The sequence below is a fragment of the Canis lupus genome, chromosome 21, assembly GCF_003254725.2.
Source record: "Canis lupus dingo isolate Sandy chromosome 21, ASM325472v2, whole genome shotgun sequence".
Lineage (NCBI taxonomy): Eukaryota > Metazoa > Chordata > Mammalia > Carnivora > Canidae > Canis > Canis lupus.
Window position 1 is genome coordinate 41,766,993 of NC_064263.1, and position 26,414 is coordinate 41,793,406.

The 26,414-nt window shown below is 36.1% G+C and overlaps 1 protein-coding gene across 3 annotated transcripts in view; it reads left to right on the forward strand.

The window, feature by feature from the left end:
* ZDHHC13 (zinc finger DHHC-type palmitoyltransferase 13) overlaps positions 1–26,414 on the forward strand; it is a 100,946-nt gene that overhangs the window by 3,616 nt on the left and 70,916 nt on the right. For 2 of the 3 annotated variants that reach the window (XM_049098704.1, XM_049098702.1), the window contains exons 2-10: positions 10,985–11,130; positions 13,714–13,836; positions 15,444–15,521; positions 16,947–17,091; positions 18,480–18,565; positions 19,937–20,099; positions 20,535–20,660; positions 22,932–23,065; positions 26,289–26,388. In XM_049098704.1, coding sequence (XP_048954661.1) covers positions 10,985–11,130; positions 13,714–13,836; positions 15,444–15,521; positions 16,947–17,091; positions 18,480–18,565; positions 19,937–20,099; positions 20,535–20,660; positions 22,932–23,065; positions 26,289–26,388 — 1,101 coding nt within the window. The remainder of the gene's footprint in view (positions 1–10,984; positions 11,131–13,713; positions 13,837–15,443; positions 15,522–16,946; positions 17,092–18,479; positions 18,566–19,936; positions 20,100–20,534; positions 20,661–22,931; positions 23,066–26,288; positions 26,389–26,414) is intronic. The other variant, XM_049098703.1, reaches the window with a different exon arrangement.

The following is a 26,414-nucleotide window of genomic DNA, read 5'->3' on the forward strand; positions in this document are numbered from 1 at the left end:
GAACGGATTGCAGCAGGAATTGCGTCTTATTCCCTAATCATCTCCTACAGATCTTTGCCAAGTTACAAGGGGGTTATATCCAATAAACCCATCCTAAGTTGAAAATACATTTAATACACCTAACCTACTGAACATAGCCTAGCTCACCTTAAATGTGTTCAGAACACTAACCTGAGCCTGTAGCTGGGCAAAATTATCCAACACAAAGCCTATTTTATAACAAAGTGTTGAATATCTCATGTAATTTACTGAATGCAGTCTTGAAAGTGAAAGAGTGGTTGCGCTGGGTACACAGTGCTTGCAAGTGTATTGGCTATTCACTCTTGTGAGTGTGTGGCTGAGTGGGAGCTCACTTCTGACAAGCACTGCAAGTGCCATACAACATATCACTAGGCCTGGAAAAAAATCAAAATGTGAAGTACAGCTTTTACTGAATGCATATTATTTTCACACCATCATAAAGTTGAAAAATCCTAAGTTGAACTATTGTAAGTTGGGGATCATGTTGTGATTGGTATATAGCAGGTGTTTTTTTACATTTTTTCTGAACGAATGATTAATGAAAACTCTTATGAGTTTGCTAGTGTCGTGAGAATTTGAGAATTTGCTTGGTCTCTTCTGTTACTTTTTTAAAAAAAGATTTATTTATTTTAGAGAGAGAGAGACACAGAGAGGACAAACATGGAGAGACGGAGAGGGACAAGGGAAGCAACATGGGGCTCAATCCCAGTGCCCTGAGATAATGACCTGAGCTGAAGTCAGATGATTAACTGACTTGAGCCACCCAGGCGCCCCTCTCACCTGTTACCTTAACATTGCAGGTAACCATGTAGCGGTTGAACTTCTACCACCATAGAGGGTTTATATGAAATCTTTGTCAGTGCACATTTAAAAAAAATTTTTTTTAAGATTTATTTATTTATTTATTCATGATAGACACAGAAAGAGAGAGAGGCAGAGACACAGGCAGAGAAGAAGCAGGTCCCATGCTGGGAGCCCAACGTGGGAGTCCATCCTGGGACTCCAGGATCACTCCCTGAGCCAAAGGCCGGCGCTAAACTGCTGAGCCACCCAGGGATCCCTGTCAGTGCACATTTTAATAATGCCTGTCGTATCAGCTCCTCTTAGACCCGTACAGTCATGGAAGGAATGTGGAAGGAACATTATAGCTATATTGACCTGCTCCTTCCATTTTACAAATGTAAAAACCGAAGCCAAAAATAGAGATGATTAATCACCATCATTCAGCCAGCATGAAATCTGAGACTTTGGCCTTGTTCTCAAGGGATTTGCATTTCAACATGGTAAAAATGAAACAACTAGAGAATACTTAAAAAAAAAAAAAGAAAAGAAAAGAAAAAGAAAAACACTTTTTTTTTTTTTTTTTTTGTAACCAGAGACTAATTTCTAAGAAGGATTTAGTATCTTGACATAGCTTTGCTTCGGTCTTGGTGATGGGAATGTATAGTTGTTTTCCTTACACATCTTTATGTGTCTCTCTTCAAAGTTGACCTCTCCAAAAGCAGGTCATTCCTTTTCTCACCTGTAGCTCTTGTAAAGTTTTGGGAGGGTGTGATATCTAGAGCAAATTGAGATAACTTAGAGCTGTGGTCTTGAAGCTGTTTTGATCATGCAGTTCTATCAGTAAAACACTTTTGAGCTTATACTCTTAGAGTAAAACCCTACTATAATGTGAAAAGTAGGATCCTAAATTTTCATTTTTGTAAAACATCATGTATTATGAGATTAACGGAGGAATAAATGAAGCCTGCAGTGCATGCTGGCCGGGAGCTTGGCTGCAGATGCATAGTCCAAGTCATCCAGGCACTGACTGCAGTTTGTCATCACTTGTTGGCAATTGGTCACTCTAACTTATACATTGATGGGATGGTTTTTGTGTCAATGTGGTCAGCTGGGACTTAAAAAAGTTTAGCTTCCATCTGTTTGATGTACACGGGGGCTGGGGACAGGAGCCAACTGCCAAATTTGTATTGTCACAGGGCATGTTGTTATGAAGTATGGCAATGTTTCTAAATTATATTCCTTGATTGATAGCTCAATATATACTCAGTGGTTGGGATGCCCAGGTGGCTCAGCGGTCTAGCGCCTGCTTTTGGCCCAGGGTGTGATCCTGGAGACCCGGGATCTAGTCCCACATCGGGCTCCCGGTGCATGGAGCCTGCTTCTCCCTCTGCCTGCGTCTCTGCCTCTCTCTCTCTCTCTCTCTCTCTCTCTCTCTCTCTGTCTCTCATGAATGAATACATAAAAATTTTTTAAAAAAGAAATATATATATGTGTTGTGTATATATATATTTCTTTTTTAAAAAAAATTTTAAATATAAACATACGGTATATATATGTGTATATATATACACATACATACCCAGTGGTGAGGTTTTGAATTAAAGCTAATATAAACCTGTTTGAAATTAGCCTTTTTGATAATTCTGATTTTTATTTTTAAAATTTTATTTGTTTTAAAGATTTTATTTATTTATTCATGAGAGACACAGAAAGAGAAGCAGAGACACAGGCAGAGGGAGGAGAAGCAGGCTCCATGCAGGGAGCCCGATGCCAGATTCCATCCTGGGAATCCAGAATCAGGCTCTGAAGCAAAGGCAAGATGCTCAACTGCTGAGCCACCCAGGTGTACCTTGATTTTTTTTTTTTTTAATTTTTTTTAGAGGGAGGCTGGCTTTGTTAGATCACATTGGATTGTTTTTACTTCAGGTGATACTGAAGATACTATACATAGAGGTGTCAACTTTGTCATCTTGTTTGCTTGTAGTTATGCTATTATTATTGTCCCATTTTATGCTTCTCTGTAGGAATCCGTTTAAGCGGCTTGCTTATTTTGAGAGGGGTAACAGTTAAAATTAGATAATGTAACTTGAAAATAAACTTAACCTGATGTATACGGCAGTCTGCTGAAGGTCCCACCGTCAAGCCCTGGGGGTAGTAGAACTTTGACTCTGTCCCCAGGTCACCTTATAAACAGACTATAAAAGAGTGACGTGCTTGACATACAAATCACAGAAGCTGGCAGTGCTAAAATTAATAAAGCTTAAAGAACTGTATCTGTAAATTTTTGTGATGTTCCCTTTTTTTAAAAAAAAAAAAAAGGATAAAAGTCATAGTAACAGAAGCTTGAACATATTCTCCTGTTACCCAGTGGGTCACTGCATATGTGGCCTCGAGTGGCCTTGCCTAACTTTGGAAACCACTGACTTCCAAAACAAGCTTTGAGTTTATATAATCATTTTTTTAGGTTCTACTCTGATTTGGATTTTGGCAAAAAATGATGATGTGAATAAAGGGTACCTCCTGTCCTTTAGTCTTTACCACCCGTTTTTGCCACTTAATCACATGTTGCCTTCCATTGTCACTTTAGTCTGTTCATCTCTATTAGACTCTATTATAAACTCCTGGAGGATAGACACCTGTCTTCTGTGCCCCTAGCATAATACTTTGTACATTGTAAATACACAGTAATTAATTGCTGAAAAATGCTCTTATATTCTTTACATCAAAAGATGTAATCCTCCTCATCTTTCTACATGAAAACTGAAGCTGATGTCCTTAATGCCTTAAGGCATTATAAGAAGCAACAAATTGGTATCTGTGGAATGCATCAATTTCCTGTGGTAAAAAATCTGTATAAAAATAAGGGTTAATCTTCCTAACATACAAATGAGAAAAGATATACAATCCAATTAGAAAAACAGTAGACTGAAAAGGGAGCCCACAAAAGAAATATATGAGAGCCAGTAAACATAACAAACACTCAGATTCGTTAGCAACTAGGGGCATGCAAATGAAAAATGCCATGATGCCATTTATTAGCCATTGAATTAACAAGATTTTAAAATGATTGAGAATGTTCAGTTACGGGGAGGCTTGTAGGGAAAGAAGAGCATTTACATACTCGGTGTTTGGTGTGTGAAATGGGGAAAGTAGTTGCTCAGTATCTCTTTATGTTTAAGTGCATATATTTTCTGACCCAGCAATCCTACTTTGGGGAGTCAATGCTGTAGAATGGACAGGGTGTTGGTTGTAGGGCTCTTTATAGAGGTGAAGGCTGAATCAGCCTGCATCATTGAACAGCACCAGTTTGGGGCACTGACCCCCCCCCCCATGCAATAAAAGAATCCATGTGTAGCTTTTGACTCCCTAAAAACTCAACCACTAATAGCCTGCTTTTGACCAGAAGCCTTGCTGCTAACTGAACAGTTGATTAATATGTATTTTGTATGTTAGATATCATGTTCTGTATCTTAAAGTAAGCTAGAGAAAAGAAAGTGTTAAAATCATAAGGAAGAGAAAATACATTTCAGTATTATACTGTATTTATCGACAAACATCTGTGTGTATGTGGGCCTGTTTAGTTCAATCCTGTGTTGTTTTTAAGGGTCAACTACAGACACAGCGAGATTGGATACTCCAAACTGCTCATAATGGTATTTCTGGTTCAGCAAGATTGAAAGGAAAATAGTCCAGATTTGTTTACCCTTTGCTCACTTTTATATTGCTAGATCTTTAAAATGGATATGAATCATTTTATAATTAAAAAAATTAATGTTGGGGATCCCTGGGTGGCGCAGCGGTTTGGCGCCTGCCTTTGGCCCAGGGCGCGATCTTGGAGACCCGGGATCGAATCCCACATCGGGCTCTCAGTGCATGGAGCCTGCTTCTCCCTCTGCCTGTGTCTCTGCCTCTCTCTCTCTCTGTGACTATCATAAATAAATAAAAATTAAAAAAAAAAAAGTTGATGTAAAAAAGTAGACTGGTCTGTCAATTTTAACTACATCATCTGCTATTTACTGACACTGTAACTGATTTAAGTTCAGAACTACCCAGACATTTTTTTTTTTTACCCAGACATTTATTAAAAAAATAGGTTGTCCTTGATCCTCAAGGTAGAAATTTAAGAATTAAAAAAAAAAAAGTTGAAAAAGTTGAATTGTCACAAGGGGTGGGGGGGATGACTGTATATTATAGTAATTCCAAGTATAATTCAACTCTTCCTCAACAGTTCATCTTCTTCCAGTTGGATATAATTATAATTGCTGTGATATGATGAAAAGAATCCTATAGTAATGTTCTTATTTATGTTTTCGTCTACCTACCTGTATGTTTATTTTTAGCTGTGTGGGAGTATGCTCGTATGTAAAGAGTATCAAGAAGTGAGGTTGAATTCACCAGATAAGCAGAACTTATCTATTCAAAGAGCATTTGTGGTTCTGGTTCTGAGTAAAATGTAGTAAGCACACTACCACCCTGCCTGTCCCACTGAAGGCACTGGGCCGAATGTAAGTAGCAGCTATTTAAGGATTTTGAAAAGTAAGTTATTGGGGCGGGGAAGACCAGAATTCAAGAAACCACTGAACCAGGAGCTAATTTACGTGGGGATTTTTTTCCCCACTGGGCCCCCTCCACTGTTCACTGCTATGCCTGAACTTGAACCATGAGGTGAGCATCAGTGCAGACAGGGCTCTCCAGGAGCAGCTTTCTAGGTAAGGTTTCAGGAGCAAGAAGGAAGTCTCCTGGCAGCTCAGGTGCCTGAAACTCTGAGAGGAGAACTTCCTCTTTGAACAGAGGAGTTGTGGTGCCAAGACAGCTGTTCTTAGAAGGGACACCAAAAGCATGATATATATAAAAGTGAAAAATAAACCGGACTTCATCAACATTAAAAATTTTTGTATGTGGAAGAGACTTTTAAAGAATGGGAAGATAAGTTACAGACTGGGAGAAAACATTTGCAAATCTAGACACGAAGGACTTGTGTCTGGAATGTATAATGTAAAGAATGCTCAAAACTTAATGGTAAGAAAACTAATAGCCCAATTTAAAAATGGGTAAAAGATAATTCACCGAAGAAGATACATAGATGACAAATAAGCACAGGAGAAGATACTCAACTTCAGCTACTAGGGATATGCAAATTCAGACTATGATGATATATTGCTACGTATCTATTATACTGACCGTAGCAGGGGCCAGTGAGCATGTAGAGTGGTTTGAACTCTCATACGTTGCTAGTGGCAATGCAAAGTGGTACAGCTGCTCTGGAGAATAGTTTAGAGATTTCTTATAAATTCTACATATACTCACCAGATGGCCAAGCAATCTCACTCTTAGAAGCAAAAACATATGTTCATCCAAAAGCTTTGTACAGGAATGCTTATAGTAGCTCTACTTAAAATTGCCAAAGCTGGAAACAACTTACATAGGTTGTTGGAACAGAAAAACTGATACATTCATATAATGGAATACTATACAACAGAGAAAGAACTATTAATAACACAAAAACCACTTGAGTGAGTCTCAGAGGCATTATGTTAAGCCAATCTTAGAATATTATATGCTGTATAATTCCATATGTGACATTCTGAGAAAGATGAAACTAGTGATGAACATATCAGAGATTGCCAGGAGTTGAGGTAGGGGGAGAGTGTGACTACAAAGCAATATCCCAGGGGAGTTTTTTGAACTTTTGGAACTGTCCTGTATCCTGATATTGGTGGTCGTTACACAACTCTATACATAATGTGTTACAACTCATAGAACTACCTACCAAAAAGTTAATTTTATTGTAAGTTAACTTAGAAAAAGCATTTGCCCCTTCACCAAATCCATTGAGGGGTTATAGACTTCCTTCAGTGAAACTATCATTTCTTAAACCATTTTTGGAATTCCTGGGGAACTGACTTAGGCACATTATTTCACATATTTTCAACTTTTCTATTCCGAATGTATATCCTTTGAGGATGGTGTTTTTGTTTTATCTGATTGTAAACAGTGAAAAATTGTTTTCAGACAGACAGGTCTGATGAACAAGGTGGGTGAAGGCTGGGTAACAGCTTCATGGTAAAGAACAAGAGGGAATGATGAAATAATTAGCTCAATTTCTAGGAGTGGTTTGCTAGATATTTGATCTGAACTTCCCCCCTTGAATGTAACTAAAAATAAATGCTAGATATGGTATTTTATTATTTTTATTTTTTATTAAAAAGATTTTGAGAGCATGCATGTGTGCATGAGTCGCTGGTGGGGGGGGGAGAGAATCCTAAGCAGATTCCCCACTGAGCTTGGAGCCATATGCAGGACTTGATCTCAGGACCCTGAGATACTGACCTGAGCCAAAATCTAGAGTTAGGACACTTAACAGACTGAGATACCCAGGTACCCCCCCTGTATTTTATATTTTATATTTTTGATGCTATTATAAATTTTATCAAAGTTTTCTTAGGTTTCTTTTATGTGATCATGTTATCTGCAAATAAAGATGGACTTGGTTCTTTTCTAAATCCTATGCATTTTACTTCTTTTCCATTCCCTATTATTCTGTCTAGGACTTCAGTACAATGTTGATTAGAAGTGGGGCTCCTGGCTGGCTTGGTCAGTGGAGCATGGGACTCTTGATCTTGGGGTTGTGAGTTTGAGCCCCATGTTGGGTGTAGAGCTTACGTTAAAAAAAAAAAAAAAATTGATAGCATCCTTGCTCTGTTTTCAGTCTTTAGAGTTGCAGTATGCAGTCTTTTACCACAGATTGTGTGGTAGCTAGATTTCTTACAGTTTACTCCTTTATCACTTTGAAGAAGTTCTCTTCTTTCCCTAGGCCAAGAATTTTTATCCAAGAGTTTTTATTATGCGTGAGTGTTGAATTTTGTCGACTCCTTTATTCCACTGAAATCAGTATATGATTTTTTTCCTTTATTCTGCTAATATGATTTGTTTTAGAATATTTAAGCTTGGTCATAATATATATTATTCTTTTTACGTGTTACTGGGTACAAAGTGTACCCAATATTTTGTTTAAGGATCTTTGTATCTGTGTTTATGAAGGATATTGAATCTAGAGTTACTTTTTTATGTAATACCTGTTGATTTAAGTATCAGGATAATACTGCCTTCTAAAGCGAGCTGAGAAACATTTCCTGTAATTTCTGAATGAGTTAATATCATTTCTTTCTTAATTATTTTGGTAGAGTTCACCAGTTAAAAGGTATATGGGCCTGTGGTTATTTTGTTTCTTTAACGGGAAGTTTTAAAATTATGAATTAAATCTTTTTAATAACTAGAGCATGACTCATGTCTTTTTAAGCCCATTTTGATAACCTGTGTCTTTTGAGATATTTTTGCGTTCCATCTAAGTTGAATTTATTGACATAAAGATGTTCTTGGAATTATTGCCTTATTACCCTTTTAATGTTCATAGACTCCCTTAACGATGTCCCCTTTTTAAGCCTGCTACTTATTGACTTTTTTCTTGATCAGTTTGACTAGAGGTTTATCAATTTTATTGATTTATTCTTTCCAAAGAACAAGTTTTTGGTTTCAGTGATATTCTGCATTGTTTTTCTTCTTGTATTTCATGGATTTCTACTATCTTTATTTACTGTTTTCTTCATTCTGTGTTGAGTTTAATTTTCTTTCTCTAGTTTTTTTTTTTTTTAAGATTTATTTATTTTCAGAGGTAGAACAAACGTGCACACAAGAGGGGGGAGAGGCAGAGCAAGAGGGAGAGGAAGAGCATCTCTAGCAGACTGAACTGAGTGCGGAGCCCAAGGTGGAGCTCCATTCCAGGACCCTGAATCATGCATGACCTGAGCCGAAATCAAAGAGTCGGATGTTTAACTGAGCCACCCAAGTGCCCCTCTTTCTCTAGATTCTTAAAATGAAAGCTTAGATTATTTATTTTAGACTTTTCTTTTTGCCCGTTGGCCATTTAAAATAAAAAATTCACTCTGAATGCTGCTTAGGCTGCATCCTACACATTTCAATATATTTTCATTCAATTCAAAATATTTTCTAATTTTTTGTTTTTTTCTATGACCTATAGGTTATTTAGAAATGTGTTGTGTAGTTTCCAAATCTTTGAGACTTTTCTGCATCCCCTTTGGTTATTGATTTCTGATTTAATTTCATTGTAGTGAGAGAACATACTCCATTGGGTGGAGCTTTATGAAAATGTATTGGATCAAGCTGGTGAATAGCTTTGAAGGTCTTCTCTATCCTTTTCTCTATCTACTATGATTTTCTGTTTACTCCTTCAAGTTACTAGAAGCTTTGAAATATCCAAATGTAATTGTGAAAATTTCTATTTTTTTTAGTTCCATCAGCATTTGCTTCACAAATTTTAAAGTTCTTTATGCGTGCATACACATTGAAGATTGTTCTGTCTTCTTGATGAATTGGCTTTTAAAATTTTTAAATTTTTTTTATTTATTCATGAGAGACAGAGAAAGAGGGGCAGAGACATAGGCAGAGGGAGAAGTGTGGGACTCGATTCCAGGACCCTAGGATCACAACCTGAGCCAAAGGCAAATGCTCAAGCACTGAGCTACCCAAGTGCCCCATGAATTGGCTTCTTTAATGTTGTGAAATTACACATGTCTGGTAATATTTCTTGTTTTAGTGTCTACTTTGTCTTATATTAACATAGCCACTACTTACAAGTATACTTCTATTTCTCTACTATCATCAAGAAATTAAAAAATGAGAAAAAGTCTGTTATGTTTACCTACATAATTATACATATTTACCCATGTGGTCTGGCACTCTGTTCCTTTGTATCATTTCAGATTGCCATCTTGTATTATTTTCATTTAAGCCTGGAGGACTTTTATCATTTCTTTGAGTATGAGTTTATTTGGCAATTTTCTCATCTTTTGTTTGTCTGGAAAAGTGTATATTTCATCTCATTTTTGAAGAATAGTTTTGCTGTGGTGTTTCCAGTTTGCAGTTCATTAATCTCTTTAAAACTACTGTGTTTTGTTTTCTGGCTTGCACTTATGATAAGAAGCCTGAATTCATTCTTATCTTTGTTTTTTTGAACATAATGTGTCTTTTTCCTTAGGCTGCTCTTAAGAGTATCTCTTCAACGGTGGTTTTTAGTGATTTGATTATAATATGTCTTCATGTACAGTTTTGAAGTTTATCCTGCTTGGGTTTGTTGAGCTTTTAGGAGCTGTGAGTTTATAATTTTCATCAAATTTGAAAGATTTTTGCTATTTAGTCAAATATATATATTTTTTAGATTTGATTTATTTATTCATGAGAGACACAGAGAAGCGGAAACACAGGCAGAGGGAGAAGCAGTCTCCCTGCAGGAAGCCCATTGCGAGACTCAGTCCCAGGACCCCAGGATCACAACCTTAGCCAAAGGCAGACAACCACTGAGCCACCCAGGCATCCCTCAAATAAATATTTTTATGTATTTTATATATATATATATATATATATGTATGTATGTATGTATGTATTATGTATTAAATATATATATTAAATATATATATATATATTTTTTTTTTTTTTAGAGAGAGAGAGAGAAAGCTTGTGCATGCAAGCCGGGTATGGGAGAGGGAAAGGGAGAGAGAGAATCTTAAGCAGGCTCCATGCTCAGCACAGAGTCCAGTGTGAGGCTCTATTTCACGACCCTGAGATCATGACCTGAGCCCAAATCAAGAGTTGGATGCTTAACTAACTGAGCCACCCAGGCACACCAGTCAAATATTTAAAAATATTTCCTCCTCCTTTCTCGTGAGACTCCAGCTACACATATTCAAGAACTTGATGTATTGGGAGGTTAGGGGGTATCCATAGGCTATGTCTGCCACAACTCCCCAAAGCAGAGGCTTGGCAACCTTTCTACTGTGGCAGTAGCCATAACCTTCCACCTACTATAGATAATAAGGTCCATTTGTGCCTTTGCAGATGACGTTAGTTTTATGACAAAATATATAATTTGAAATTTTCTCATAATAAGCATCTCATCTTAGTGAATAGAATTAAGATGAAAATCTTAATATCTTATGAAAATCTTAATACGGAAGATTTTCTTCCGTAGGATATACCTTTTAAGACTGAAAGAAATTCTAATTCAATAACATGGGTACTATTGACAAGAGCAGATGCTTCATATGTAATTGAGTGTGACATTAATTCTCCTACTATGCTTTGTCAAATTACTCTTATTCTTCAGTGCAGGAATCACAGCCATGGCCCCCACCCTCCAGGATTTGGTCGACATGGAATCTGTGCATATGAAAGCAAAGAACTTGCCAAGGCGAGAGAAGCTCTTCCTCTTATAGAGGACTCTAGTAACTGTGACATCGTAAAAGCTACTCAGTAAGTCTCCCCAGTGTTTCATTTTATCCTGTGTTCTGTTGAATTATAATGTTTGTGCAGTTCATGGCACCCCAGTATATACCTTCCTTAGTTCATACTCTAGCGCTAGTGTGTTTGTCCTGCCAACGTCAGAGCACTTAATACAGTGCACCTCATTAGCTGTTTATTACCAGTCTCTCTCATTATATCATGAGCAGCTTCTTAGCAAAAGCATGTCATTTTCATCCTTGTCACCCAGTGCTTTTGCATAATTCTTGTCTTGTATCAGGTGCTGAATAAATGTTTGTTGAGTGAATGAATGATTATAAATGATACTAAAACTAGACTAGGAGTATGAAACACAAATCTGAGTTTTTAAAAATGTACTACAACCTAAATAGGTTGATGAGATGGAAAAATATCAACTTACACATTTGTGGATATTTTAAACAATTATTTATTGAGTACTTTCTATGTACCTATTGTGCTGGGTACACTGGAAGACTGTCAGTAAAGTAAAATAGGTTTTCTGACCACTTGAAACAAAAGGGTAGGTTATTTGCTTCCGCTGAAAATGAAAGTATGTTTTGAAGGTTTTCCCTTAAGATCTTCATATGTGTGTATTTGTGTTAAATTGTTTATAACATTTTCACTCTCAAGGATCTCAGTGTCCATTAACATCTACCTCACCTCTTGCATTGAACATATTTTGAAATATTTTGTCTACCATGCTACATTAATTGACCACTACATTTTCTTAGTAATCATATAAATCTGCCATCAGAGCTTCTAATCAGCATGTTAAGGAACTAATGTTATCACACTAACTTGGTATAATTTCTGTCAAAAGCAAAGATATTTGGTGATTAATTAGCCTTTTAGGCCTTAACAAAGAAGATGTATTATTTATGTCAAAAAATAATCCACAGTTATTTGAGTATTCTAATTACTAATTTATATGAACTCTAGAGGCCCTTGGCACTGCTACTTTAGCTGAATATTTTTTTATATTATTTATATTCTTATTATATGACGACAGTATTCTTAAGGTAAATATTTGCTTTAATTAGCATAAAAGCATTTAAATGTTTCTCTGTTGCCAGTAAACATCATCTGTTATGATAGTTGTAGGAAATTAGGCTACATTCACAGGGAATAACAGTAAAAATTCACATTTTATATCTTTCGTAAAATTTCCTCCAGGTCCTGGACCTTCTTAAGTGGTTGTGGGTCTATCATTAGGTAGTATTTGGAAAGGGCAAAAGAGAGCTTAAGACATATTCATTCTCTAAATTACCAAAATCCTAATTAGTGTGTATTCTTATATTTCTCACACAAAAGGAGTATGTCTTTTTCAGTAAAATGTTAAAGTTGACGTTTAAAACATGGGGAATATAAATATGTATCATTATCTACAGTTCACTGTCTTATTATTTTCACATAACATTGTCAAATAAGTTATTGCCATCTTATAAAAAGTGCCATAAAGACAGACTGATAAGGGCACACATTTTGGTGAGGCAGAAATTATTTAATCTAACAATGTGATTTTGACCCTTAAGGACCTATTGAAACATTGAGGTCCCTCTGAATAGAAATAAGTCTCAAAGAAAGTGCTAAATGGTCTGTTGGGGACTTAGTAGTTGCTGTAAGAAAGAAATCTAATGAATGATTTTAAAATTACTATAGTATTAAAAAGAGACATTTCTCATTCTGATAGTTAATTAAATAACCTTTTAAATATTCCTCAAGTTCATTCCCTTTTTCCATCTCTTAGTTTAGGTTCTCATTGCCTCTTACCTGTATTTCCATACAAGAGTCCCTCTACTAATTAGCTTCCATACCACCACTAATGTGATCTTTCTTAAAACTCAAAGTGTGTGTGCTTTCCTCTTTAAAACCTTCAGTGGCTTCCCTTTGAGCCATGAAGTCTAAACTGCATAACATGGCATAGAAGGCTCATGTAGTCTTTGCCTCCCTCTTCTAGCCTTGTCTCTTGCCATGCCCTTTCTTTAGGCTTTATGCTTCTGCTGTGCTAACTTGCTTATATTTCTCTGAACATCATGCAGTTTCACATCTCTAATTTTTGTCTGTGCTATTTCCTCAGCCTCAAATGCCTTCCTTTAACCTATAAAACGGCTCATACATATCATGCTTCATCTTCAAGAAGGTCTAATCTTGCTTTTCTTTGCTATAGCTATACCACGTCCACATTGTATCATTGAATTTATCCCGTTCCAAGTTTTCTATTAGTCTCTCTCCCTTATTAAGGGATAGGATTGTGGTCGGGCCAGCAGTATGCCTTCCTAGCATATAGCAGAGGATAAAATGAAATTTATTAAAGGGACCACAAATGTGAATGTTGAAGTTTAGTTAAGAAAATCAAGTTCAACTCCAAGTGGATTGATCTGATCAGTTAGTAAATAAGGTTTACTTTTGTTGTTTGGCTTAACAGTATGCCCTCGGTGTATATCTTTGTTAATTACTGTATTTCTATGTCAGCTGAAAGATTGGATAAAGACATGGTCAAAGGAAGAAATTTTGGTATTTGGAATTATTTTAATGGTATCAATTTTGCTCCTTTTTTTTTCCCCCTTATCTGAGATACGGGATTTTTGAACGTTGCAAAGAGTTGGTAGAAGCAGGATACGATGTCCGGCAACCAGACAAAGAAAATGTGTCGCTTCTTCATTGGGCTGCTATAAACAACAGGCTGGATCTTGTAAAGTAAGATGTGTATTAGTTGTGTGTTTGTTATTCTAGGCCTCTCCTCGTTTGTCTTTTTCTTCAAGTACAAGAATGAATGTTGTACCATCTGTCATTTCATATTATGAACGAATACCTGAAACGTGGTGCCACACACATCGGTTATCATAGTGTTGAAAAGAACCTTAGTTATCATTAGTCCAGGACTCTTACTGGCCCAAAAAGAAAAATTAAAGATAAAGCCATGGGAGCCCATTGTAAAGATAGAGTTCAGGCAGTGAAATGGAACATTTTTGTTTGTTTGTTTTTCTTTTCTAAGTAAGCTCTAGGCCTGATGTGGGGCTTGAACTCATAAGCTAAAGATCAGGAGTTGCATGCTCTATTGACTGAGGCAATCAGGCATCCTGAACCTTTTTTTTTTTTTTTTTAAGGTTTATTTATTTTAGAGGGAGGAGGAGGAGCAGAGGGAGAGAGAGAGTCTCAAGCAGACTCCACACTGAGCTCAGAGCCCAACTCGGGGCTTAATCTCATAACCCTGAGGTCACAACCTGAGCGAAACCAATAGTCAGACGCTCAGCCAACTATGCCACCCAGGCACCCATGCTGAACATTTTTTGAAAAGGAAAAGCATAGCATAAACTGTCTCAGGATAGAACAGGAAGAAACATTGAAATATTTTACTTTGTAATAATCCCAGTAGTAATGGACAAATAGGGGAATGATTTAACCATATTTTTAACTACATATGGAATATATTTTTAAGTACACATGAGTTAGATTGTATAAAGTATTTCTCCTTCATAAAGCACTCCTGTCCTACCCAGGGTTTTTTTGCTTATTTTATCCCTTGGCATGTAAAATAAATGTGTGTGTGTGTATGTGTATATATTTTGTATCATATAATATTTAAAAACCTTGGAGTTTAAGAAAGTATGTACTAGCATTTAAAATAATACTAATAAAAACACTCATCCTCACAGGCAAACTCCTTTTCTGTGGAAATAAACTAGAATATTATTTAGATAATGATATATGAAGCACGACTTTAAAATAACGAGACTAATTTCATATAAACCACAGAAGAAAATAATTTTATTTGATGCAGTATATCACACCTGTGACCCTGAAATAGAAAGCCAAATATGCAAAATGTTTAACTTTCTGAAAGGGAAAGGATTTTGATTTAATTTTTTACTACTTACTTTAGAATTCAATCCCACTCAGTAACTCTAATTCTGAACTGTTAAAATTGACATAAATCTGCCTTTCTTCTTGCAAGTTAAGTAGATTATCTGTGTGATCCTAAATGTTTTGAATATAAACCATTTTAAGAGTGCTGGGTGATTAGAATATGTGAAGAATAGTTATCGTGCATTTCGTATGTTGGTTGTAATGGAATGCTCCTGACAGCAAGAGTAATTACTGATATGCTGAGAATATTTCATCGGGGATCTGCTTGATGCTATGGTGTGAATCTCAGACTTCTGTAAGTCTGAGTGCTTTTAGGGAGAGTTAATTATTATAATTTCTGTTTTCATGTATTTATTACTAAGAAAAATTAATGTTTTCTTTCTCAATATAAATTTTAAGTTTTAAATCTTATTTTCATTTATGTCTGCTTTTAATAGGTATTATATTTCAAAAGGTGCTGTAGTAGATCAGTTGGGTGGAGATTTAAATTCGACTCCTCTTCACTGGGCCATCAGGTAAAGATATCTTTGAACATTGAAATTGCTATTCAGAATCAGAGTGACTTAGGTTCATTTTCTGAATCTCGTAGACTAGCATTTTCTTAAAGAATTTTTTTGTAATGATGCATATGTTCTGTTTTCTGTTCTCCAATGTGGTGGCCAGTAGCCACATGTGAAATGTGGCTAATGCAACTAAGGAAATGAAATTTTAATTTTATTTAATTTTAACTAATTTGAATTTAAATAGCCACATGTGGCTAGTAACTACCATATTGGAAATTGCTGTTTTAGACCATTTGAAAGACTTCTTTTTCCTTTTTTCCCCTTCATTTAAAAAATATATATATTTATACATCTGGTATAAACTATACATACATACATACATATACTGTCTACATATGTAGTAAGGAGTTGGAGTTTCCAGAGACAGTGTTTTTTTTTTTTTTTTTTAAGTTAGGGTTCCATTATGATGTTAAAATTCAAATATGTGTATTACGCCTTCTTATAATCACAATAAGTATTTTTTATATCTGATCACATGGATGAAGCAATAGTTCAATGAACTGTAAACTCAGTTCTTTTTTTTTCACATTTTTGTTTAAATTCTAGTTAGCTAACATACAGTACAATATTGGTTTCAGGAGTATAATTCAGTAATTCTTTACTTATATATAACACCCAGTGCACATTATAACAAGTGCCTTCCTTAATACCCATCTCAGTGAGTTCTTTTCTCTGGTATATATTGGCCATTTGAAGCTGAAGTTAATAACCTGTCTGTCCTGATACTTAACTGTTTCTTCATATGTCATTTTAACCCCAGTCTCTGGTTGGTGGGGTTGGCATGAACCCAAAACTAAAATGAATAATGGTTCATTTAAAAAAAAGGAGTGGAAACTTTTCCATAGCCAAGAATTTTGAAGAATCTAAGGTTAACTCATCCCTTTTAAGCTAGCAAGGTAAATGCTTTACATGGAAAATGAGCCATATTCAAGTGTAAAAGTGTGCAGTTCCTAAGAATAATAATACCACGGCATACCTGTAGTCTGTGAATGTTGTACTTTAGTGTATCTGGCTCATGATTATTTCTTGTTTTTAAAAGAGCAAGAGTGAAGTCTAAGTGGTTTTAAAGTTTTCATTTTGGGCATTAGTTATGTAAAATTATTATTTATACATGGTAGCAACATCGGGTTTATAGTAGATTGAGAGGTTATTAAGTGTATTACCAGCACTCAAGAAGGACTTTCCAGATAGCTCTAAGTTTGGAGCATCAAAGTGAAATATGTTGAGAGAATCTCCAGTGTTTTGAAAGTCTATTAGGAAATACTCTTTATATTGAACCAAAATCTCTCATGTCTTAAGGATATCAGTTTCTCCCTGAAGGTTTTCTTTTTCTGCATGCTACAAAAAACAGTATAATTTTTTATCCTCTATTTACAGACAAGGGCATTTGCCTATGGTCATATTATTACTACAGTATGGAGCAGACCCCACTCTCATTGATGGGGAAGGCTTCAGCAGCATCCACCTGGCAGTATTATTTCAACACATGCCCATCATAGCATATCTCATCTCAAAAGGACAGGTATGTTTTGAAACCTATTTTAGACTCAGCTATTATGAATCAGAGATGGGAGGATGATGAGTAATAGTATGTCCTCATTTTTAACATAGAAGTTACAGATGCCAAAATATTCAAATATTAGCCTCAGTAAGTCTAGCTATTGAATGCTGCTTTTCTAGCTTCATTGGAGCAAAAAGGACAGGTCATTTAGTACAGTAACATATAATATTTTTGAAATTTGTAAGCCTGTAATAGTTTTCCTTATGATCCTAGTAATTTGCAGAGTTTTTCAAAAACATGACTTCAAAAGCCTGTATTTTTCTTCTGGTTGAATGTAGAAATGGTAGTCAGATCACTAAATTAACCCATCATTTGGTTTCATTATTTGAGTCCAAATGGGAGACCAATTTGAATGTGTGCTTCTTATTCTCTAAAGTAATTCCATGAAAAATGACTTGCCTTAAGAGACATCCATTTATGGCACAGGTTAAATTATAGGGTGTTGGGGGTGGGAGTTTCACTGTCAGCTGTACTTGTCTGGGATTTGCTTTCTGGTAACAAAGTAGTTTATATATCAGCAGACTCTCCAGGCGTGGAAACATGTTTGCACAAATGCTCTCAGAATGATTGTGTTCTTTTTAAATAAGCACTTTCTCTCACTTAGCCAACTGAAGTAGAATAATTATAACCTCTTGGGTCTCATTTTGGGAAGACATTTGAGGAGGAGCCTTGTCTGCCTCTCTTTGGGGTCTTTTCCCAAGTTATATTCCTCCAAGTCCAAAAGACTTCCTCAGTAACTGAAACTCTTTCTTTGACTTGGATGGAACCATTATTGTGTGCCTCTAACCTGGGCCCATTTTAAAAAAGGAGTGTATCCTTGTGGAGATACAGTTTCCTTTTTTCTCCCTATATTCTAGAAAATAGAAAAGAATTTTTCATTTTTCACTCTTTGAGGTATAAATCCAAAAATCCAGTGAGTTGCCTCAGAAAAGATAGACATTTCACTGTCACTTGAAGTGTTTATGTAAAGATTGGGTGCCTTTGTGTAAGACAAGATAGTTTGAATTACTGTGTCATTTAAGGTGTAAACTGGATGATTCCTAGGGTCTCTGGAGTCTCTTATATTTGATGGACATTATCAGTGTTTTTCCCTTTCCCTTAGCGCTCTTCCATTCACATCATACATTTTAAACCATATATTCAGATTTTCCCTTCAAGAATATTTTGTAGAAAAAAGAATATTTTGTGGAAATCAATAGATTTTTACCCTGTGGACGTGAAGTAGAACATTCTTTTGTTCAAATGATATTTGAACCCTTCTCGTAAACACAATGGTAATGTTGAATGTATTAGAGAGTTACTTCTATGGAGAGAAGAGAGAATTTTGATTATGTTTACAGTAAGTCTAGTTGACTCTTCTTTTTGAACAGAGTGTCAATATGACAGATTTAAATGGACAGACGCCTCTTATGTTATCAGCTCACAAAGTACTTGGGTAAGTCTGTTTAACTGAATTGCCTCATTTTGATTCTTAGTTCTAATTTTTGTGTGCATTATTTTAAGTATCTTAGTCTATGTTGAAATGATACTATGTTCTGAAGAAGAAAGGAAGATTTTCCACCCTGTGATTGATAGGGACTTTTAATGTAGTTGTGGTTAGAAAGGCACCACTGAAATAAATTTTCTCTTTCCTGATAACTTTGGGGAAAAAAGTTTGAAAGCTACTAATAAGAAAGAATTTTCCTTACAGAACAAGTAGAGACTCCGTAGCATATACTTGTTAATGTGACTTATATTTCTCAGTTTGCATTTTAAAAAAAATGGCTCCAAGTGTAACTGTTTTCATAATTTGAAATCTAGATGATAGAATCTTTTCAGAAAACAGTACATTTTGATGTTCTCTGACAATGTTGACTGCCCTGAAAATATTAATTATATTTATGAATATAGTCTCTTTATATGTTTATATCAAGTTTTTCTTTAAGTTTTTCTGTGTATTGTATAAACAAACGTGATTAATGACCAGCATATAGTCCCAATTTCTGGTATTCTTTCTTCTCAGATACCTTTATGGATTTGTTTCCAATGTTGTACTTAATTTCTGACTCTGCTTTTACTTAGGACCTCTCTGCTAGGAACTAAGTTAGTTGTGATGCCATTTCCTTTTTGTTTATGGAGTGCTGGGGCTGGGGGCTGAATTTGTTAAAAAGCATTTCATCTTTTTTGTTGACAACTCTGAAGTCAGATAATAGCGTTTAAAGATGTTGATAGAATAAGTAAAGTAGAATACTGCTTTATTAAAAGAGTCTTTGAAAGTCACGAAGGAAGGGAAGGTATTGACGGTAAAGTAAAAATAATTGAATTCTGCCTTCTAGTCCATAGGTTTCTAAGATAAATAAATACTTTAGGACATTATTTATACCTGCTTTATTTAATAATTGGTTAAAGGGAACATGGAAAGTCAGCTTTGGTTTATCTCCTCAAATATAATGTTCATTTAGTGTTTAATTAGGTAAATAACATAGCATTGACCAAAGTTAAATTCATAATTTAAAAAATATATATTAACCGATAGAACAACAACGTGGAAGTAAAAGTTTGAAAAACAAAAGGCAGTTTTTCCACTCTATTGACGTTGAAATTATATTATCTGTGTAACAGCCTGTCAATTAATAGATGTCTTTTTTGGGGGTGCATCTCTCCTGTTACCCCTGGACTAGAACTCTGCACAAAGATTTCTCGGTTTTCAGTTTGCTTAACTGATTGGTCAATTTATACATTTGCTTAAGAGATTCATTATTTTGCATTTACCCTTGAAATCATTCATCTCTCTAATACTCCATGGTACTTTATTGTTTTGAGACAGGCCAGAACCAACTGGATTTCTTTTAAAGTTTAATCCATCTCTCAATGTGGTTGATAAAACACACCAAAACACTCCACTCCACTGGGCAGTTGCAGCCGGAAATGTTAATGCAGTCGATAAACTTCTGGAAGCTGGTTCTAGACTGGATATCCGAAATGTTAAGGTATGACCAGGTATTTATCTCCCTTAGTTTATTATGTCTTCAGTTAGAAAACTAGAACATCAATATAAACATAAGCTATATATACATTTTCAATTACGATGAGAAATAACCATCCACAATAGCTGGCTGCTCTCAGGATGAATACATTGAGTCTATGATTCTGCTGATTTCTTTCTTTTTTTTTTTTAAGATTTTGTATTATTTATTCATGAGAGATGCAGAGAGAGGGGCAGAGATACAGGCAGAGGGAGAAGCAGGCTCCATGCAGGGAGCCCGATGTGGGACTCGATCCCAGGACTCTTGGGCTGAAGGCAGGCGCCAAACCACTGAGCCACCCAGGGATCCCCCTGCTGATTTCTTATAAAATGTTTAGCATTTTCCCATACTCTATGGGAAATATAATTGAACTTTCTCTTTCTCTCTCCTTTTTTTAAGGGTGAAACACCTCTTGATATGGCTCTACAAAATAAAAATCGGCTCATTATTCACATGCTAAAAACAGAAGCCAAAATGAGAGCCAACGAAAAGTTCAGACTTTGGAGGTGGCTGCAGAAATGCGAGGTATTTTCATATGGGTCCTGTTCTGCAGGCTCTAAGAATTGTTTTATTCGTTTGTGTTTGTTTTTTAAGGCAAATCGGGGAGGAAGCCAGGGCAAAACCAGGAAGTTGGCGTAGTGCTGCATTACATCTGCTAATCACATCTTTCCTCGCACAACCCATAGCCCAGAGTTGGAAATTTGGCGCGTTCATTAGCAATTTACAATTGGTCCTCAGCTAGATGGCTCTAAAGCTACATGTTATCTTGTGAATCTCCTAGCATACCTCCACACTTAATGAATGAATGAATTGAAAACGGTTGGTTTAGATTCATAAAGAAGCAAAAGGGAAAACACATTGTTGCAAGGAAATTTGGTTTTCTTTAAGAACTTATTTTTATTGAAATTTTTTTCAAGAGGAAAATGGTAACATTCAACATGGAGGAGTTAGACTTTAAAAATAACAATGTTGCAGACTTTCAGCATGTGATGGCTCTCCACAAAATGAAAACTAGAATTTCAAGAGATGTACCCCAAGTTTATTCTTTAACCTGACAGTTCTTCTGAGTGATGTTCTCTGAACTTAAAAGTGAATTAGTAGATAAAGGTAGGAAGTTCAGCTGAAGGCCAAAAAAATCAAAGTCGTACTAGTGAATATGATTTCAGGTTGTTAAAATGAGGTATTGAGTTGATTCTACTATTTTTAATGTTTTCACATATGACAGATGGCATCATCTTGTCTAATCAAACTTAGTAATTATATCCTCAGCATGACTCTAGATTCACAGACACCAGATTTCTATGCAGAGGGTCATCACAAATATTGCACCTATTTTGCACGAATGGGCTGTTACTCCTCAATATTCTTTGCCAGCTCCTCTGCTTCTCCTCTACCCCTTATTGGTAGGGCGCCCCAGGATTTTGTTCTTGATCTCCTCCTTTTTTTTTTTTTTTTTTTAAGATTTTATTTATTCATGAGAGACAGAAAGGCAGAGACTCATACAGAGGGAGAAGCAGGCTCCTTATAGGGAGCCCGATGTGGGACTCGATTCCCCAGACCCAGGATCATACCCTGAGCCAAAGGCAGATGCTCAACTGCTGAGCCACCCGGGCGTCCCTCTTGACCTCTTTTTTAACCCTTGGTGATTTTATGTACTTCTATGTTTTTTTTTTTGGTTTTGTTTTTGTTTTTTTTAAGATTTTGTTTGAGAGAGCGCGCGCAAAAGCAGGGGGAGGGGCAGAGAGTAAGGGAGAAGCAGACTCCCCGCTGAGCAGGCGGCCCAATGTGGGGCTCAATCCCAGGACCCCAGGATCATGACCTGAGCTGAAGGCAGACGTTTAACTGACCAAGTCACTCAGGCACCCCTAGACACTTCATTCTTACTTTGCCAGAATAAACCTGAATTATTAGCATCCTGAGGATTTATTTCAGTCATTGGCCTCTGGGTGATATTTGACAACTGAGAACTACTCCTTTTTTGAAACTCTTTTCTGGCTCCACTGGGACCTTTCTTTCTCTTGGTTCTCATCCTGCCTTTCTGCTTACACTGATCATTCTTTCTTAGTTACCCTTGATAACTTAGCTTTTTTCCCCTTAAATGTTTGTGTTGGCCAAGATTCTTCCCCTTTCTACATACATAGTCCTTGAGATATTGTTCATTCATGGCTTTCCAGCCTATATACTGATGAATACAAAGTTTTCTGAGTGGTAGACCTGCTTTTCTGATTGCCTCTTGGGTATCTCCTAGATACCCATAGGTATCTGAAATTTCACATGCCCTAAACTGTCATCTTTTCTGTAAACTTGTTCTCTCTGACCTTCTTTATTAGGGGATGGCACCATCTGGTGTCCAGACTGGAACTCCTGTACTCTCCTCATTGAGTCTTGAGTGCATTGATTTTTCTGTGGTTCTTTTGTTTTGCTTTATACTTTCTGACCTATAGTTACTGTTTGAAAGAAAGTATTTTTAAAAACATCAGCTCTCATTAGCACTTTTCTAAAAGACCACCATTTCTTGGAGGGGAAGAAAGCAAAACCAAAAACAACAACAACAAAAAGACCCCGAAACATGTGTAAGCAATATTTTTTAAAATCTAAAGCTTTAAAAATATTGTTTCCAAGATTGTGATTTCTCAAACTTCAAATTTATTGATCGTTAATTTCTAAGAAAAACTGTATTCTGCTGTTGTGTTAATTGTTACAAATTTAGGAAATAGTTCTTTTGTTGTACTAATCATTGTTAGAAACATAGGATGTAAAATCCATAAGGTTCTAAAATTCTCAATCTCTTAATAGCTCTTCCTGCTGCTGATGCTTTCTGTGATTACCATGTGGGCTGTTGGATACATACTGGACTTCAATTCAGATTCTTGGCTTTTAAAAGGATGTCTTCTATTAACATTGTTTTTTCTGACATCTTTGCTTCCAAGGTGTGTATATTAGTCTTTGCAAGGCTAGTTACCGCATTTCCATTTGATTGCCTATTTCTATTGTTGATTAGCTGGAATCATAGATTTTTTTATTGAGCTATGAATGTTACTTACCACATAAAAACCTCTTCAGGGGTAGTGGGAGGGGAACAGCTTTGGTAGCATACGATTTAGCTAAAAGCAAATTGGTCAACCCAGTAATTTGAATTGATAATTGGTGGAAAATAAAGTTTCTAGCTCACTGTCTGAGTTGTTGATTTTGTAAATAATGAGAAGATTTTTGTAACTGTTTTGTTTCTTAAGGCATTTTTGCCCATTTTTCAGAAATTTTATTTTTTCCTTAATCTCATTTTAGGCTCATTATATTTGCTCCTAATGCTTTTTAGTTGAAACAATCTAATTAAATTATAGGAAATTATAAAATAGTGGCTGAGGTACAGTTTTATTTTTAGGAAAATATTACACATGATTATATATAGTCATGGTTGAGAGTCAGGTTGGTGGGTTCTAGTCAGGCTTTACCACATGGCAGTCTGACCTTGAACAGATTGCTTTAGCTCTCTGGGCCTCACTTTGTTTATCTGTAAAATGATGATAATAATTGTGACAGTGTCTGCTTCATGGTTAATACATATACAATGGTCAGAATCATGGACAACACACAGTACTCAGTAAGCATGTTACACCACAATCTCTTCTCGCTTCCCTTTTTCAGTAAAATGGCATCCAGTTCCCTGTGTGAGTTATGAGTATCATCGTTGGGTTACTATCATCCTCGATTCTTTCCTTCCTACATCCAGCTCATCATCAAATCCTTCCTGCTTTTTGTCTAATCCGCTCTCTTCATCTCCATGGCCAGTGCCCTAGACCAGGGTTCCTAACTGCTCTCCTGACTTCAGCTCTTCAGCTTTTCTCTCTTCATAGTTCAGCCCTGCTTAGCAATTAGTACGGTCTTTTAAAGAGGCAAATAAATCAGTTTCTGTCTTTTCTCCCTACTTAAAGCCCTCCAGTGCCTTTTCTGTGTCTTCAAAATAAAATCCAAACTCCTTGCCTGTGAGGTATTATGTGATTCGATCTCCTCTTTGATTTCATCTCTTTCCTCTCTTCCCTTCTCTGCTCTCCTACCTTCTGTTTCTAGAACACATCGAGCTCATTCCCACACCCCCAGGGCCTTGGCTCTTGCTTCTGTCTTTGTCAGAAGTGTTCCAATACCATATCGTTGTATAGCAGGAGACATAACCAATCAGTCCTCGGGTCCAGTGTCACCTCCTTAGACCGTCCCTGACCCACTCTCTGTGTCACCTATTCGTTTTTCTTCATAGCATTTAATTACCATTTCCTGGAGTGTTAGGGCCCATACAAGCAGGAAACTTGTTTCTCCTGTTCATTATTTTCATTTACTGAATGAAAGAAAAATGTAATGATGATGATCCATAGGAAAAGATCTATAAGGAAATATAGTATCGCTCTCTTCAGGGTGTGATGTTGAGTATTCCTATGTACACCCCCTGCCCTTTTTTTTGCTTGCCAGCATTTTCTGGAATAAGTAAACATGACTGCTTAAGCTGCTTGAGTCATAAGAAAAAACAAAGTATTAGAGGAGTCTTATCTCTTGGTCATTCAAGAGCAGGACGGTTGGAAATGAATTAGAATATAAATGTAAAGTAAAAACTTATATTTTTGAAAAATAGCAAAATGCCTAAAATTGTCTGCTATTCAGAAAACTTGTAACTTAGAGATTTTTACTCATTTTCCATTAATTTGATTGACTCTGTTGCCAAAGAAATTTTAAGCCAAATCACCAGGAATCTCAATCATCACTTTGGGGTTTTGGCTTTTGTTTTTGTGTTTTCAGAGGGAAAGCAAGGGCTGGCAATATCTACCCACCTAGGATAGGAGCATTTGAGATTTTGTTTATTTTAGTAGGAACCCACATTATAAAAAAGTTACATGAAACTTTTGTTTTTGCGGACAGTGAGTTGCGGGCTTTGTTTGCTAGGCTTGGCATATGGACACAATTCAAATGGGAGACAAATGCATATGGCAGCTTTATCCATACTGCTTTTATTTCTCTCATAACTTTCTGTAGAAACTCGGTTTCATGGAGCGAGGCAGCTGCAAACTTCCACTGTTATTTAGGCTCCAGAGGCAGTTGCTTATTGATCCAGGCTGTTGTCTGATGCCTGTTAGAAGTAGACAGGTCATGGTAGCAGACACTTACAAATTAGGTAGTTCACTGCAAACTACTTAATTAGGCCAAACACATTGGTGCTGCAAAATCTCAAAACAAGTCATGCTGTGGAGGTTACATGGGCTCCATTTGGCCTGCTCTGGCAGCATTTTATATGCCTGAAGTTTGGGATCTTTAGTTTTTCTGAAATATTTTATCATATGCATAATTATAAAAGCTTATCAGTGAGTTGATAGCTTTTTAAAAAATCCTTTTCCTACCTCTCATCAACCATTGTTTTTTTCCTGGCATAAATTTTAAAATAGATCCAGGTAAACTCTATTCATGCAGAGATTTTCTATATTGATTATTTAACATGAAAGAAATTTTTTTTTTCCTTTTTGAAACTACAATATTAACATTTGAGTAAATTGTATATGGACTTCCATATTGCTTGTTACCCAAGCAAGAGGGTTAGAGTTCTGACGACTTTACCACTTTTAGGCCTTATATATCTTTTTATATCACGTGTCAGCTTCTCAGGCTGATTGTGGGATGAAACTACTTAAGGTTGTGTACATCTGTTTTGTTTTAGAAATACGCTGCTAGTCCCTGGAAGGAAGTTTGTTAGACGTGGAGGTCAATCTCCCATGTATTTAAAATTTTTGCATTTTAGAATATTTGAAACATGATATGCCAAAAAGAGAAATACAAATGTGATACATCTCAATAGAAATAAAGATTCATTGCAAATAGAAAGTTATGGAGAATGAAATAATGTAGAAGTTAGTTACAAGAACTACAACATGCATCTCTGAGTGCTTTACTTTTCTCATATGTCAAATGGGGCAAGGCGGTGGCGAACTCTTGATTATACCACTTGGAAAGAGGCACATAGGAAGCACTCAGTACCGAAAACCATTGTTGTTACTTGGGGGGGGGGGGGTGGGAGTGTTATTATTAATGTTATTATTTAAGGGTGTTTAGAACTAAAGTTAATATGGACCATACTTGTTTTCGCTAAAACCATATGTTTATCCTTTTTCCTTCTAGGTTCTTGGTCGGGTATAAGAGCCTTATATACTTACCAACAGTCTTCCTGCTGAGTTCCATTTTTTGGATATTTGTGACTTGGTTCATCTTATTCTTTCCTCATATCCTTCAAGCTGAAATTTAAAC